Source organism: Natator depressus, chromosome 7 (assembly GCF_965152275.1).
Source record: "Natator depressus isolate rNatDep1 chromosome 7, rNatDep2.hap1, whole genome shotgun sequence".
Taxonomy (NCBI): Eukaryota; Metazoa; Chordata; order Testudines; family Cheloniidae; genus Natator; species Natator depressus.
The window spans coordinates 22,638,446-22,655,098 of NC_134240.1; the positions used below are offsets into that span (position 1 = coordinate 22,638,446).

General features: G+C 46.3%; 1 protein-coding gene across 3 annotated transcripts in view; it reads right to left on the reverse strand.

Annotated features, from left to right (window-relative positions):
- Positions 1–318: 318 nt before the first annotated feature.
- Positions 319–16,653, reverse strand: part of MGLL (monoglyceride lipase) — an 83,843-nt gene continuing 67,508 nt past the window's right edge. For all 3 annotated transcript variants that reach the window (XM_074957646.1, XM_074957648.1, XM_074957647.1), the window contains exons 6-8: positions 15,171–15,260; positions 6,288–6,503; positions 319–4,450 (exon numbers count right to left, since the gene is read on the reverse strand). In XM_074957646.1, the coding sequence (XP_074813747.1) occupies positions 4,325–4,450; positions 6,288–6,503; positions 15,171–15,260 (432 nt within the window). In that variant the 3' untranslated portion in view covers positions 319–4,324. The remainder of the gene's footprint in view (positions 4,451–6,287; positions 6,504–15,170; positions 15,261–16,653) is intronic.

Sequence of the window (16,653 nt, forward strand, 5' to 3'; positions counted from 1 at the left end):
TACCCCTGAGTGATGTTGCTAGGTCAGTCTAAGTTTTAGGTATAGACCGGGTTTAGATACACTGTGGTATAGCTACGCTGGTGTAGACCTTCCCACCCCAACTAGCCTTTACATTGCAGGTTTAGGACAAGATGACACGTGGTAAGGTTGCACCTGCTATATTGCTACACTGGAGATTGCAGTTCAGCAATATCTGTGGCTCAGCTGTTCCCCGCCCCCCCCCCCAAACCTGAAGTGTTTTAATAACCCCCCCTCTTTCTACTGTTCTTTCGCTATAATCTGATGACACCAGCAAATAATGCTCCCAAAGACGCCACCTTCAGAAAACATAACTTTATTATTAGTTGCAATATACATTGTATTCCTTTAAAGAACCCTAAACTTGTACACACTTTTCCCACTGAAAATACATGTGTATATATATTATATTCAACTGGAGCACAATGGAATGACGGGCTCAGAAATTACTTGGAAAAATAAGTGATCTCTACAGGTTTATGCTGACCGTGTGCTAGGGTGACCAATATAAAAAGAGCAGGCTAAATAGAAACCTGTGTGGATTACACATTATGAGTATGGTCTTGTAGTGATACGGCATGTCCAGTAGTTACAGACTACTATTGCTCTGTCATAAATGCATTCTATACCCAGAGGGAAACTGTCCCCTTTGTCTCAGCAGAGCAATCTGGAAGTTCATAAGGCCAGCAGTGCTCCCCATAAAGTGTCCATGATATTTGAAAATAAAGGTTTTAATTACACTTCTGCTGGTGGCAGATCTTCCTGCTGCTAATGAAATTGCTCAAGAAGGGATTTCCACTAGGACATGGTGGAGACTAAACGTGCCAGTTTAAGCCGGTTTGGACCTGTGGCAATGGATCAACTATAGCAGCAAGAGTTTAAATGTGGGGCGGATCCCCAACTGCTGTCAATCAGTGTAGCACAAATGACCTCACTAGAGCTATGTTAATTTACACCTGCATCTTAAAGTCTATACTGAAAAAACACTGATTTACACTACCTGAGGGTCTGGCTCTGTTTCTATGTTAAACAGTGAGATTTGAGCTCTATTCAAGTCTGTTAGAAACTGGCCCTCAATTTCTCAGCTAGGTCTTCCTGAGGCCCAGTTTCCCAAAAGATAGTGCTTCAGAAAATTGTCTGAGAGCAGCAGCAAATGTCAGTTTCGCCAAATGTCATCTGAACACTTTATTTTCAAACACAGCTTCCCCTGCCTGTGTGACCTTGCTGAGCTTAGCTGGACAGAAGGACAGGTTTTCTTTTTATCATCCTCATTTTCTTCTTACATATTGCTTCCAAGCTCAGGAAGAAAGCAGCTCTCTCTCAGGCTAAAGAACAGAACTGATCAAAGGCACTGACCCCAGGACTTCCTATGGCCACATACAGGTTCTAGGGAGCAGCAGGGCTGCGGCCATCACACTGTAGGGTTAGTTCTTTCTTTCAAGTGCTTGTTCATTTAAGATTCTCCCCTCTCCCCCCTGAAAAGAGCTCCGTACTCAACTAATTCTGCTCCAATTTAAGTCAATGGGAGCAGACTCAGGACAACATTAGGTGCTTTTGAAAATCATATCTTCTAATCACCTCTTTTTATTTATAAAATATTTCTAGTACTCCCTATGTCACCCTAGCACATATCACTGTATGATTACACCTACCCTAATGCATGCTCAAGGCCTAAGAGGTAGGCAGGGTCTCCCACCACTGTAATGTCTCCATGCTCACCGTCTCTTCCCAGCTCATGGTTAGTGTGTATGGGGGGGGGGGGGACGACCGACCTGCAGGAGAAAAATGTTGCCACAAGCCAGCTCACTGGACGCTCTTGAGCATGCAATGCCTGAGCTTCACCTTGTGTTGATACCCAAAAGCCATTGTAGGGGGTTTACAGGTGTTGGTGGTAGCAGTTGATTGGCTGGAACAGGGTTTTAAATTCAAGTCGAGCTGAACTGCTGAGATCTATAATGATTTCTCAGATTGCAGCCAGGAAGCTAGAGCTGTACAAATGCCAGAGCCAATCTGTAAAGAACAGCATTTCTGATTAGATGCACTACACAGTTGCAAGCACAAGGATGACTTCCATTAACTTCTCAAACCCTTATTAGAGAACAGGTCTGAGCTCATGAAAGTCAGTCTCTGATGCCTGTTGTTATTGCACAAGGTTACCTTTCCTGTGTCCTGCCAGAATGGGCTTCAAGGGGAAGTGAAATATTGGTACATTACCTTACAAGCCACTGAAACGGCACCAAACTGTCATGATGGGAATACTGCCCTACTCTCCTCCAGGGCAGAGTTGGAAAGGGAGCAGTAAGGACCTGGGATAGCTCCAGCTGCTGTACAATGCCTGTATAAGACAGTTGCCCCCTCTACAATGGAAACTTTGGAGGATACTTGCTTTTCCCTGTGACAAAATGCTTCCCACACCCTCTGCAGAACTTTGATGGACTTATTGTTGAAACGCCTAAGAGAGTAGGAGGAAAAAACTAAACTCTCCCTTGCATGTGGGCAGAGGCCTATTACTAAGGGCATGTCTGCATGGGACATTGCCTGGCAAAACTATCCTGGTATAATTATACCAGTATAACTGATCTAAGAGTGTCCACTGCTATAACTGTGTGGATACTTGTATGTCCACACAGGGAGTTTATGCCGGCATAACCACAGTGGTATAACAGTACAGTTCTGGCAGTTGATTTCCCTGTGTACACAAGCTGTAACACAACTACCAGAGGAAAGGCAAACAGGTTGATGCAAGCTCACTTGCCATGTGAGTGAGTTTTCACGTTGAAAGTTCTCCTAGAAGTCTTCCTCTAGCCTTGCTGGTATGAAAGACCAGTGAGCTCTGGCATTTGGATCTGTAGCTTCCAACCAGTATCAGAATCTGCTGGATTTACGAACTTTCTGGTGGCAGCTGTCTTTGTGGTAATTCATCAGTATCCTTCTGTATAGCTTGTTCTATGTAGCCCCAATATTCAGATACAGATGTTTGGCTACCTAGTGTGCTCTATGATATGCTTTTAACTGCCCACCTAACGCTCAGGAGCAAGTGTGACCCTTCATTGCCACCCAGCTAAGACACAGCTGCTAAGTCTAGGAGAATCCACCCAAGAAATGACCATTTCACAGAATTGGAAGAGCTTGCAGGGAAACCTAATAACATTATGAGGCTCTTAGTAAATAAGTGGACTGTGAGGGTACATGTCAGCCATCTCAATGCCCTTCCCTTCACTAGATGTTCTGAGCTTGACTAGCATTTCTGGCCATCTCCAGCTGATGAGGGGAAAAGGCCAAATGATTGCTGTAGAGTAGTTATGAGAGGAATGGACCATGGTGGGACAACCTTGCCATGGCTACGACAGTGCAGGGGTGAGGACAGTTAGCTCCTTCTTCAGACTCTGCTCCCTTCCTCAGTGACAGCTCTCTGAGCCGCCAAGATAAACACCATATAGTATATTAATATTTCCTCTTAAATAAAATTTTGACTTTACATCTTAAGTATCAGTAGCACAGAGTTGCTCATCTTGCAGAGGGGAGAGGGTTTGGTATCTGGAAGTCACACAGTTTGTGTGTGCTTAGTAGGTTTTAAGTATCTTATTCTACATTAGTCCTTCTCCTCTGTGAACTCTGCTCTGGTGCTGGGAATTAAACAGCGGTTAAACAACATGTCTTTCTAGAGTGCAAACTGGTAGGGTAGGTCCCTACCCTTCAGGCCTTGTGCTAAAAGAGGTTGCTTCAGATTGGTTTGACCTAGAAAATTAGCTTTTCACCTTCAAGTATAGAATTATTCCTCTCTCCCCATCCCCAAGCTCTCTTTGCTAACTCTCTCTAGTGTTCCCTTCTCAAGGGTAAAGACTTCTTATACAGTATGTTCTGCAACTGCGGGAGCAGGGAAGGGGACCGTACTCCGCAGGAGTAGAAACGGAATGAAATGAAAGATGCAGAACTATTGAACATTCCAAAGATTATTGCAGAATAAAAACAGCCTTGGCACATCAGGAATTCCAGAGAAAACAAAGAACATGGGGGGGATGCGGGGGGGCTTTTGCAAACAGGAGCCTTGCAGTACAATAACCAACCTGGAAAGTTTTTTCAGTGACTTCTTCCACTGCCATAACCCCCTTTCCTGCTTTAGGGCAATGGCCTCTTTAAATGACTGAGCGGAGTCTCCCTCCTATGTAATAGGAATGGCTATTCATAGCAAAGTATCCTAGGAGTCCCTCTAAGTTAAATCTTTTCCAGAGAGACTTTTTAAAAAAAACCCAAATAAACAAAAACTTCCATCCCCAGAAGACCATTGGGAAGGTAACAAGGTGGCTTAAGTGTGGCTGGGTCCTCCAGCTGCCGAGACCTTCTGACCAATCCATGTTAGTATTTCCTTAAACACAGCAGTGCTGACCTCAGGCAGCTCTTTATGGAGAGCATGATAGGCCTCGTCATACACCTGCAATCAGAGAAAGAACACAGGTTCAGACAAAACCCCAAAGAACAAAGCAGCCCTTAGGTCCCATTCGCCAGTGCCCACAATCCTGACATGACCTGCACACGTCTCGTTGGTCTTCCTGTATTTCTTAGATATGGTGAATTATGAATATTAAGGGATGCCACCAACTTGAGGTCTAGTCAGTTTCAGCAAGGGAGTTAACAGGAGTTCTCAGGTTTCACACCTGTCGTCTCCACACAGGTTTGCGGTGTTGCAATCTCAATTCCTTCTCCTGCAGTTCTTTCCATTCCCCTCTCCATATGGGGGAGACTCACCAACAGGAGAATGTGCCATATGATCACATGTTCAAAAATGGCCTCTGATTTTGGGTTCCCGATTTAAGACACCTTTCTACAGCAATGCTGAGCACGTGAAGCACTGACTGACTTCAGCTGGAGTTGGGAGAGCTCATCACCTTTGAAAAACCAGGCTCCAGGGCCCAGTGCCACTAAAGTATTTAGACACCTAAACTCATTTGGTGCTTAAGTTTCTAGGTACAAGTTCCCTTTGTGCTTCAGTTTTGGCCTCTGGGCATTTGCACTGCTGTCTCACTCTCATCTGGATACCTAGTTCCTGCCTGAGCCCCGGAGCAATTCATGAATTGTGGGGAAGGTAGATGTTTGGCCGTCTGAGTTGCATGCAGGACCTGACCCCGTAGGCGGCCTCTGAGCACTGGATCCTGAGTCTCCCACCTCCTAGGAGGCGACCTAACCACTGGACCTCAGAGTCATTTCCCTCACTTCCCTCCTTCTCTGACCCAATGATTGTTCCATTGTGGATAAATACTTAAACAGTCATTGGGCCAGAGAGAGACAGTTAGAATAACTCTATTGTCCAGTGTTAGGGCACCCATCTGAGAGAGGGGAAAGCCAGGCTCCAGTCCCCCTGCTCCAGTCACTCTCTTTGAGTGCCCCATGCTGCTCCATACCCTCTGCTGCAAGTGGAGTTTAATAGTGCAGACTCTGGAGATGGTATTGATGTTATCAAACCTAGACCCACCGTACCCAGGCAGAACATTCCTTTGCCTACTGCCCTCTAGTAAGGGAATCAAAGCCATGCAGACCCATTGTCACTCTTTTATTTTAATCCCTATACAGTGTGTATGCTGAGAAGCACAAGTCTCTTGCGAGGGCTGCTTTCATGCACTTAAGCAGTGGATATAACCGTTCCCTCAGGGTCTCACACCCGCCTTCCCAGTCCTTGTATCCAGTGAGCCAACTGCAGCATATCAAGCTTTCAACCCAATGAGAGGCAGGAAATATTAATCACACCCTTGGCATGTAAACGCAATGGGAGGCGTTCCCACAATCCTGGGTGTAATTTCACTCTTTTGATGCCTGAGATAGATAGTTATTTTTCTGACAACAAAAGCTTTTGCTTGGTCTCCCCGTCTCCCTTTCAAGTTCATTCATGTGCTAACAATTGGTTAATCAGCTGTGTGCTCTCTCCAAATGAGCAGATGTGGAATGGCTTTTGTTCAGCTGCTTTTGGAACGTTCTCGCTATACCTTTATGCAGTGAGGTGGGCCTGGTGTGAAAGCAGCCTGACCGGTCGCAGAGTTTGGGGGCACTGGGTTACCTGGTTGGGAGCCCAATCCTGGAATGAGCCAAGTTCTTTCAACTCCTTTGGGTATTCAGCACCTCCCAGAATCGGACATTTTCCCATGCTCTGCACTCTTGTCAACAGCACCTGACACCTGCTCTGACAGTGACTCAGTCAAATCCTTAAGCCTACACTGAACAAAGCAGAGGCTGATATGCACAACATTACACCCTTCAAATACAAGAAGCAAGGTGACCTTAAGTGTTTTGTCCTGACTCTGCACGGTGTCCATCAGTAAGTAGGAACCTTTGATGTCGCAGAGCTTGTCGGGCAAACCATGTAGCACCAAGATTGGTAGAGTCAATTTAGGCAGGGATCGCTCTATTTTGGCAACGGCATTCATCAGCTGGATGACAAAGGAGATCTTCATGCCCCCATGGTAGACCAGGGGGTCTGAGGTGTAAGATTCAACCTATTGGAGGGGGGGAAAATCATTGTCAGCAACAGTCTGTTCCGAAAATACAAGGCAGAGCCCTTCATGTGTGATGAGTCTGTTTCCATCTATTGCTTAGGCTAACCATTTCCCACCCTCAGTGGGCTCCTGTGCCATTTCACCCTAGATCGGGGTAGTCAATTTATTTTTTGTCAAGGTCCAAATTTCTTGGTCAAGGTCCAGACTCCAGAGAAAATAATAATATAATAATAAATAAATAGATTTTGAGGTCCATTCAAAAGTGCCTGGTGGTCTAGATTTGTCCCGCAGTCTGCTTATTGACTACCCCTGCCCTAGAATGATAACCCCAGTTAGCAGCCAGGGCCCATCACCTCTTGTGCAACTGGAAACTGGGCTACTCCAAACTCCTCTCTTACACCACTGAAAAATGTTCATGAGCCAAAAACACTGGGGGCAGGCAAACAAGCAGCATCAGTCAATGGACTTTGCCCAGGGGAGCTCCTTTCTGCGCTTACTCATGCTCTGCCCTGGTCTCCTACCACTCAAAGGTGGCAGCCTTTTTCCCCCATAGGCAGTTTTTCATTCTGCTTTATTACAAAGCTGATATTGATATAAGCAATTCCTGAGTACCAGTAATATCTCTTGTGCTGAGTGGCCCTGCCATGAGTCACTTTACCTCTCTTTTCCTCAGTTTCCCCATCTGCAAAATGGGGATAAAGATGTTTATCTGTCTCGCAGGAGGGTTGAAGGTACTGATTAGCTCCTGCTTGTAAAGCACTACTAAGATGAGGAGCTCTGTGTTGGTGTTAAGTGTGTATGCGGAGATCGTGCTTGCAAAGATGATGGGTCTCGACAAGGCGTGCTGTCTTGAGCCCAATGGAGGCTGCTCTGCTTAAGCTGGAGCTTTGCCTGTTGGGGCCTGTAGTATCCATGGGCCACCCCTCTGTATTAAAGACAAAGGTAACTTCAATCTGCACACTATGTGCTCACTATGTATGGGCCTTGAGCTCCTGATTGGGCAAAGTTTTTCTTAGTTTAAACTATGAGATAAAGTGCCAGTAGGCCAAAAAACCAACAAAAAACCCCCCAAACCCAAAAAAACCACATACCCCAGCATTTCACTTGCAAATTTTTATCCTTCTCTTGCAGGCTGGCTAAGAGCAGAGAGTCAGCATGAAAAATTTGGAGTGATGAGAGTGCTGAAAACAAGGCACTGGATTAATCAGCACAGGGTCTGGTAGCTAGGAATGGGTAGTTACTGCATCAGGCATATCTACAGTAAATATTTGTATGCTGTATACAGAGAAACGAGCTTTGGCAGCCTACGCAGGCTTTACCAGCTCAATCTTTGCCAGCGCATTTTGATTATAGGTGGATCCCTGGCACAGCCGCCAATTCCTCTAAAGTCTGATGTGGTTTTAAAAAAAAAAAAAATCATCATTTATTTGTAGGTTGGCTGAAGGAAGCCTAATTTTTCTTCTCTACGGCAGCGTTTCCCATGGTGGGTCCTGACCCCCCCAGTGGGTCGCAGGAATGTTCTAGATGGGTTGCCACATCCAGGGCTGGATTAACCAATCACCGGGCCCTGGCCCAAAGCAAACATACTCTTCTCCTAGCTCGGTGCGGAGGGGAGACCCCAATGGGGGGCGATGGTGTTCAAAGGCAAGCCTGCCCTGCTCTCACCCCACACCGATAGCTCCTGCCCTGCGGGGCTGGGCATGGCTCCCCACTCTGGTCATTGACACCTAGTGAATGAGGTTGCTGCGCCACTCAGGTTTTGCACGGCTGCCCCTCCATGACGAAAGGGAAGCCAGGCCAAACTGGATGACACTGCAATTGTGTGTGCCAGGTTGCCACGCTCTCAGCAGGGAGCTGCACCCAGCCCTGTGGGGCAGGAACCGTCGCTGTGGGCTCTGTGTAGGGACAGGCTTGCTTTTTTACACCCTTGGCCACCTCTCCTCTCTGCACCAGGCCATGATTAGGGGGATAATGCCAGGGTGAAGGTTGCCTATGTGTAATGATGGGTCCTACAAAAAGCAGTTGGTGGATTGCCTTAGTACGAGACCATTCAAAAATAACCCCCCCTCCTGCCCCTGCACAGCAGCCTCCTATGGTAACAGTTCATTGGACACCGAAGCACAATTAATTCTTTGGCAGCTGACACACCCCTCGTAAAGTCAGTAAATTACAAAGATAGTTATTCTAACCGATGAAGTGTTTTAAAATGTGCCCATTGCACCCTGTACTAATTCCAACAAGCACACAGGTTAGTCTAAACTCCCTCCTCACTGTGCTTACACAGACACCACATTTGAGCATTAGAAGGCTCAGAGATTGATTCTCTGCCCCAATCTGGTCTTTGTGACAGGCTCAGGTGGCACAAAGGGACTGGAAACCATCACCCCTGTTCTGGATACCGTCCATGTGGGGGACGGAGGGGGAGGCCCCAGTGGATGTAGAGCCAGCCTCCCTCCCCACCACCTTTAGCACAAGAGATGCATTGGGGCAGGGATGGAATGGCTAGGATACACACTACAGCAATCCCTAGTTGGTGGGTGGTCCTTAGAGGAGCATAACCAGCAGGCACAAGTTAGAGTGGCCCCTAGGCTGCTCTATTTTTGCCAGGGCTGGGCCAGAGAATCAGGGAGCTGTAATTTAGCTATCTGATGCCCCCTGCTTAGCTGGCCCAAGTGCAGGAGAGAATCTGCCATCAGTATCCAACTCAGGAGCATCTCCTCTACTCATTCGCTGACGGAGCCTAATTCCATAGATTATTTTAGCAGGGTGATTGCTTTTCCTTTCCTTCCCCTAGCTGAGATCTCACTAAATGAACAGTCTAAGGCTATGTCTACACCCAACTTTTGTCAGTAAAACTTTTGTCAAGTAGGGGTGTGAAAAAATACCCCCCCAAGTTTTACTGATGAAAAGCACTGGAGTGGACAGTGCTTTGTTGGCGGGAGACCCTCTCCTGCTTACAAAGCTACTGCCACTCATTGGGGGGTGGTTTTATTTTGCTGGCAGGAGAGCGGCTACACGGGAGACCTTACAGCGGCACAGCTGCACCAGCACAGTAAGGTATACGGTGCAGACCTAGCCTAAGAAGAACCCTCATCCTCTGCTGTGCTGATGGTCTGGAGAGTGATTACAGATTTGCCCAGAGAGAGAAGTCTTACCCGGAGCCCTGAAGCTCACCAAACTTGGGCTCTGGTTGACCATTGCAGGGAGCAGGCTTCACAGGAATGGTCCTGCCGCTGAGACATCCATGCTGCAGGGCTTGGAGAGCTCAGCCCCAGGAACTGACAAGAGTGACCCACATTACAACTGTCCTGATGGATTATAGGAAACGAGAGCAAATCTGTCAGACTGCTGGGTCCCTGCCCATTTACTTGGGAATGTTGTCCCTGGTTGGCCCAGAGGTGAGCCTCTGATTGGACTAATTAACAGCGCCAGCGTCCATGTGACTTTACTGGTAGTATGGGATCCTCTCCCTGACCGTGCTGGTGCAGTTTGGCTTCTCCTCTGGAATCACTTAAACTTCTTTCAAACAGCATACTCTGCTGGAGACAGCAAAGGGTCTCTTTTAGAGCCCCCCACAGGACTAACCTTTTAATTCGGCTCCTGCTATTATGGCCATGGATCCTGCAAGACCCATAGGATTCCAGTCCTGCTGCAGGGCTCTACACTTGTCCTGTGCAGGTCCATAATCCCCATGACTGGAAACTCAAGTTATGGGTGTGTTGGAGTGGACCCCAAAGTGAGGGGCAGTTACTAGAGGAGAGAGAAATGCAGTATAGCTCCCCTCATCCTGATGACACATCCACCCTGAGGGTCTGAGACCTAGCCCTGGGAAATGCTTGGAAGAGCCCGCTGTGGAGGTGAAATGCTGGCTGAGACTGAGCTGTCATGCTGGCTGAGACTGAGCTGTCAAGGCCTGATCTGAGGAGGCAGTAAGCATCCTCGACTCCCAGAGAAGTCAATAGGAGCTGAGCATGCTGAGCACCTCCCAACATCTGGCCCTCAGTCAGTATCCACATAGACTCTTCAGTGCCTGGAAATCTTCTCTAGAACAGCTCTGAGGTTGCACCATGGCTGCTGTAGGTACCTCCAACCTCCTCTGCATTCCCTACAGGCAGGCAGCCTTTTTCAGTGGGACCCTACTCTCGTGAGATACAACCCTGCTCGTTTTAAGTATCTGTCTTGTTCCGTAAACTGTCTCAATCCCAAGAGGCTGCCTTTCATGAGAATGAACCGCCCTTCCTGTGAACCGGCTCATGGAAAAAGTTACACTTTGGCTTCTGGAACACCCAGTTCATCTAATTTTGTCAACTCTCACTTTAGCAGCTGGTAACCTGACATTTTCACCCAAACCCATTAACTTTTCCTCTGCAATTTAAACAAAAGCACAGGGTTCCTCTGGCTACTTAGCAACTGGCTTCAGCCTAATCTGGGAGTTATTTGCTGGGAGTTGTGTCACAGCACTGCACTAAGGCAACGCAGCTTTAAGGGGTTTTTATTTTTTTTAGTGAAAGCAACAGATGAAGGATTCCAGGAAAAAAATCAAGAGGGGTGGGTGGCTGGATTGACAGACATTGCCTTCCCATGGAGTAAAATAATGTAGATTAATTCATATGAGCTGCCCCCTTCCCCGCCCCCGTGTAGTGCCATAAATGCCAAGAGATGGCCTAATGGGTTTCTTTCTTCTCCCCCCCCCCCCCCAAACAACAAAGAATTTTTAGCTACTGAACAGCAGACAAATCTTTTGTGTAGATGGCGGGTGGGGGGATCTTTGAGAATGATCGACATTGTGAGAAGGATAAAAACAGCTAATGGAAAAACAGTCCTTCTCAGAAAGTTAATGATCTGTGCATGGGGCAAACACATGGCACAGGGCATGTCCTGGTGAAAGGAGGAGAAAAAAGGGAGAAGGCTTTCTCTTGAGCCTTCAAAAGAAAGTAGAGAAAAGGGGAAACCCTTCCACTGTGCAGCAGGGCAGCTCGTAATGGGGCAGGAGATGAGGATTAAAGAAATGTTCTCTAGAACGCTGGGGATGCTGAGGATTAGTTGTAGGGAGGGATAAGAGAAACTGGGGTCACCTTCCAGGCTCTGCATCACTCTGTCCACCTCAATCTCTGCTCTTGTTTCTTAACACTCCCCGCTTGCCCACCTTCGCTCTGCCAGCGAATCCTGTCTCATCTCTTCCTTTGTGCCGTCTCCTACTCTCATGTCTGCGCTCTCTGTCTGTTTTGGAAACCCTGGGTCACCTCTGCTTCCTTCCTCTGCTTCCTGTTCTTCCTTCCTTCTTAGTTACAGCTAGCGGGGCCCCACTTTCCAGGATCGATACCTTGGACAGTGTCTGCATGGTGGGTCTGGTCTAAATACTTGGATCCGGTTCAGTCCATTACTCCTTTCCAGCCCTGGCTCGGGCTGGGGTCTATGGGATCCATCACAGCTGCCAACTATTTTTTTTAAAAGAGTCTCTTTAAGACAGAACCATCCACCAGGTCTCCTGGCGCATTTGGTGTCGCCCACCTGTTTAGACTGTCAGCTCTGCTTCTGGGCAGGGGCTGCATCTTTCCTTTCCATCTTGCACAGCACTAAGCATTCTGCCAGGCAGTTATGGCCTGTTCCAACACGCACTGAAGTGGGGATCTTTCCACTGATTTCAATGGGAGCTCGATCAGGCTTTAACAAATACTGATGAGGACGTTAGATTTTGGGTTACCTCTCACCCCACTTGTTTCCTTGCACTTGATAAGGAACTAGATCTACCAAATGTCTCCACTCCACCATGTACATTTCAGTCCCTACATCAGAAGGCCAAGCCTCCTGTGAAGACAAACAAGTGAGGGAATTCTTGGAGGACTGCCCAAAGATATTTATAGAAAACAGAAAGTTGGTCTGACGGATGATTAAATTCAACATGTAAATAATGGATGTTTCCAGCACAGTGTGTGCTCAGAAGCTGCAAGGCTTGAGTCTAGGGCTTCATCTACACTGCCCTGCAGTTTGGACTTCAGGAATGTTCATAGTAGTGCCCACTAATGTGCTGGGAAATAGGGTGTTCGCCTTGTTGTGAAAGCAACGGTTTTGTAGACAAGTCCTAATCAGGCGGACTGATGATCTGATCCAGTGCTGCAGAGGCAGGATATTGGACAAAATGGGCCAATGATCTAATCCAGTAATTAGATGGACCAATCTCATATGATAGCTCTAACCTCCCAATGACGGGGACAGCACAGAAAAGGAAGTGGCAACAGGAAGCTAAAACTAAGAGGACGAGCATGAAGCTAGAGATGCCTTTGCCAACCCCAGCAGTGAGCCTCACAGTGAAGGCCAGCATGAGTAAGTTGCAGGAAGAAAGAAAACACAATTATTCTTATGGTGGACTGTATCCTGAGGACACTTGGACACTTCTGAATGTCACCCTTGCAGCCGCCACTGAAATACCTAGATAAAAGTGTGGGAGACCGTAAATAAATTTCTGAAGCTGGTCTGTCCTTAGATCAGAGTTCACACCCTGTAACAATATTTAGCATGTTCTTAGCACCTTCCATCTGAGAACATACCCCTTCAAGGTAGGTATTTTTACAACCATTTAACAGATGGATAAACTTTGGCACAGTGAGTTTAAGTGGTCACATAACAAGTCAGTGGCAGAACCAGGCAGGGAAACCCAGGAGGCCCTGCTGTGACAGCTATGGCACGGTCTCCTAATATATAGGCTGTGGCTTTGATAGACCTCTTACTTTATAAACCTGGTATCACTTATCCTTTAGAACCCAGGAATATAATTCTTCCTTCATACGATTTTATTGTACCTTTTCTCTACTCTGTTGCTTACACAAAGAATTATTGGTAACACCTTCCGTATGATGGAACACTAGCGAGTAGGATGGTGTTCCTATAACAATGGAAACTGACCATATTTATTTATCTGTGTATGTTTTGTACATCTTTTGTTATGATAAGGCTTACCAAAATATCTGAGGACATATACATTACAAAGTGGATGTATACTAATGCTTTCTATGTTGGTTCTTACACTGAGTCCAGTATCATGGAATCGCAGTATTTGCCCTGTCTCTAATTCTCTCTTCTCTAGCTAAAAAAATCTCAAAGGGCTTTTCAATTTTGATGTTTTTAACCCAGTGAAGTATAAGCCCCTTTTACAGACAAGGAAACTGAGGCACAGAAAGAAGAAGTCACTTGCCCAGAAAATCTGTGTCAGAGCCAGGTACAGAACCTACGCGTCCATGTGGCTTATCCACAAGACCAGTCTTCCTTCCAATTTACCTACAGGGCAATTTGGCAAGTTGAATGTGCAAACAAAAGTTAAGTGTATTGTACTTCTATATGTATCAACAGCCTGCTTGCTCCTTATCTAGTCAGCCTGCATTCTGATGTCAGCATGGACTGGGACCCGCCTAACCGCCCACAGCCGGGGAGTTCATTAGCATCTATTTAAAATAAGAATCCAGCTTATCTAGCCAGTCAGAGACACTGAAAAATTACAGCACGCCTTGGGGGCATGTGGGCTGCCACAGAAGTAAGCATTCACTACACTTACAAAGCACTCCTGCTTTTTAGAGACCCTTGGGTGCTATCTTCTGTCATTCCAGTTGATCTTAGAAATGAACTAAAATCCTGATTTGTGATCCCTTCCCAGACACAGCTGTTTCATTCAATTTTTTTTTTTCCTCCCCAGCACTGTAAATACAAACCTAAGCCTCCATGTGGCTGTTTTCTACTGAAAGGCGTGGGAGCCTTTTTAGTGGTGCTGCTGCAGCAGCAGCTGACAAGACATCTGGTTTTACCAGTACTGCCGAACCAGGCTGTCTGTAAGCAGGAGGAGGGGTGTTGCTTTTCCACACAGCAGCCTGGTCCCACAAGCCTTGTCTAGACTGGCAAAAATGGGGGCCTACAATTCACAATGGTAGAAGCTCTAATTAGTTGCATCGGATGCATCTAATGTATCCGATGAAGTGAGCTGTAGCTCACGAAAGCTTATGCTCAAATAAATTGGTTTGTCTCTAAGGTGCCACAAGTACTCCTTTTCTTTTTGCGAATACAGACTAACACGGCTGCTACTCTGAAACCTGTAGTTAGTTACAGTGGTTAAATGATGGGGCAGGGATCATCTTTGTACAGCACCTAGCACCATGGGGGTCCTGCTCTATGACAGGAGTTCCTAGCCCCATCTCAGTACAATACATATAATAGTAAGTGTAGATGAGACTCAAGCGTCTTTGCTACTGTATTTATGTGAAAAGCAGATTAAGAGAAACGTGGTCTTCGAAGTATCTGAGCCCTGTCTAAACTACAGCTTCTATCACTGCTGCCCCGTTGGAGCTGCACTTGGTGGTGAATTATGGGTCCCACTTTTTTGTTGTTGTTGTTGCCAATGTGACCATCACACAGCCCAGATCTTAGATCTCCTGCCCATAACTGGACATGGATGCAGAGTGCACTGAACTAGTGACTGAATGGTTCCAGACTGGACTAGTCAGCTTATGAGCCAAATTTTCTGTTGATGTAAATGGGCACAGATATTGGCTGTAAGGGCATTTCACCCCTTTCCACTAGCAGAGAATTTGGCTCAAGGTGTTCAGCCCCATTACAGAGGGCCAGCAGTGGGGCTATGTACCGCCGTTCCAATGACTTAAAAAATGATATTAACATCCTCACCTCCTTTTTGTTCCGGGAAACCACATTTGGGTCTATAGCTCCCAGCGTCAGGTTTGGTAGAACAAAGTTGAGCACTTTAGCTGCAAAAACCTGTGGGATATGAATGAAATAAATTAACTGGGCAGCAAGCAGAAGAAATACGTAAGCCAAAGCCTCTGCTGGCATAAATTGGCATAGCACCACTGAAGTAAACAGAGTGTCCCGATTTGACACCAGCTATGGATCTGGCCCTATTTTACCAAACTGTCACGAAACCAAAGAATTTGGATATCCACCGGCATCAATTACAAGAATGGGCACAATACTATGAAATATTCACAACCGCCCTGACATTACACTCTGCATTTCTTCCCCTTGCAGATGAGAGATCAAATCAATGTGGGAAAGGCTTGGCTTAAGCAGCCTGCTAAGGGTCATTGTTTTATGGAGCTGGCAGTATCCCTGTTGCTGCTGCCCCTTCCTACCATCACTCAGTTCTGATTTCAAGCTGCAGCACTTAAGTGATATATTTTGTGCAATTTACAGTGCTTGCCGAGGCTGGACTCTCTTTGCTAAGCACATTCTCCAGGGAGTCTGCAAATAAACAACGGTAAAATGTGTCTGCATTGACTAAGGAAATCTATTGCCCGCTTGTCTCCTGGGAATCAAACACAAAAGCATTCAGCAGCCTGAGCTTGAAAGCACTAGCATGAGAAAGAACATCCTTTATTTCAGTAACATTCCCCAATCCCTCCAGTGCAAGATTCTTCTCTGATAACTGTCTTCTAATTCAGTGGTCACCGCTTAGAAAAGATGACAATGTGTAATTGGCCTTTGTACTGTCCTACTGCATCCACAGATACTACCTGCAAGATTAATTTGTAATCTGCATACTCTGCTTGTGTTTGAAAGCACAGACTGTAAACCATTACATAGGATTATCTGATGCTCTTGTATCAAAGATACTATCCAAAGGAAAATTACCAGGATGAAATTAGAGTTCTCCGAGAGTAGCAAGGAGTGAAGGCTCATAGTAAATGTCAAGGAAACCCCATTCCTAGGGGATATGTAAAATCATGTAACTTTCACCTTGTACACTGATACCCCATTGGTACTCCAACCCCATGAGCCAAATTCATTTCCACTGAGGTCAATGAAGTTGCACCAGGAATGAATTTGTCACCATGGGTATAAATACAAGCTCATAATTTCAGGTAAGATTCCTATCTAGGGATGGAGCAAATTTTCTCTGGCCTTCTTTAATTTCTTTAATTTAAGACACACTGTTATTATCTGCTCGCTCTCTCTCTCTCTCTCCGCGTGTGTGTGTACTTATTTATACCCTCATGATGGGAGTCTTGCAAAGAGAGAGTAAATCTGAATTTTCCCACATGCGAGCACATACTACTCTAATGAGGCTCACTTTTTGTTGTCATGGCTCCACACACTTGTGGTTACCTAACCTTTAGAACATAAGAACGGCCATACTGGGTCAGACCAAAGG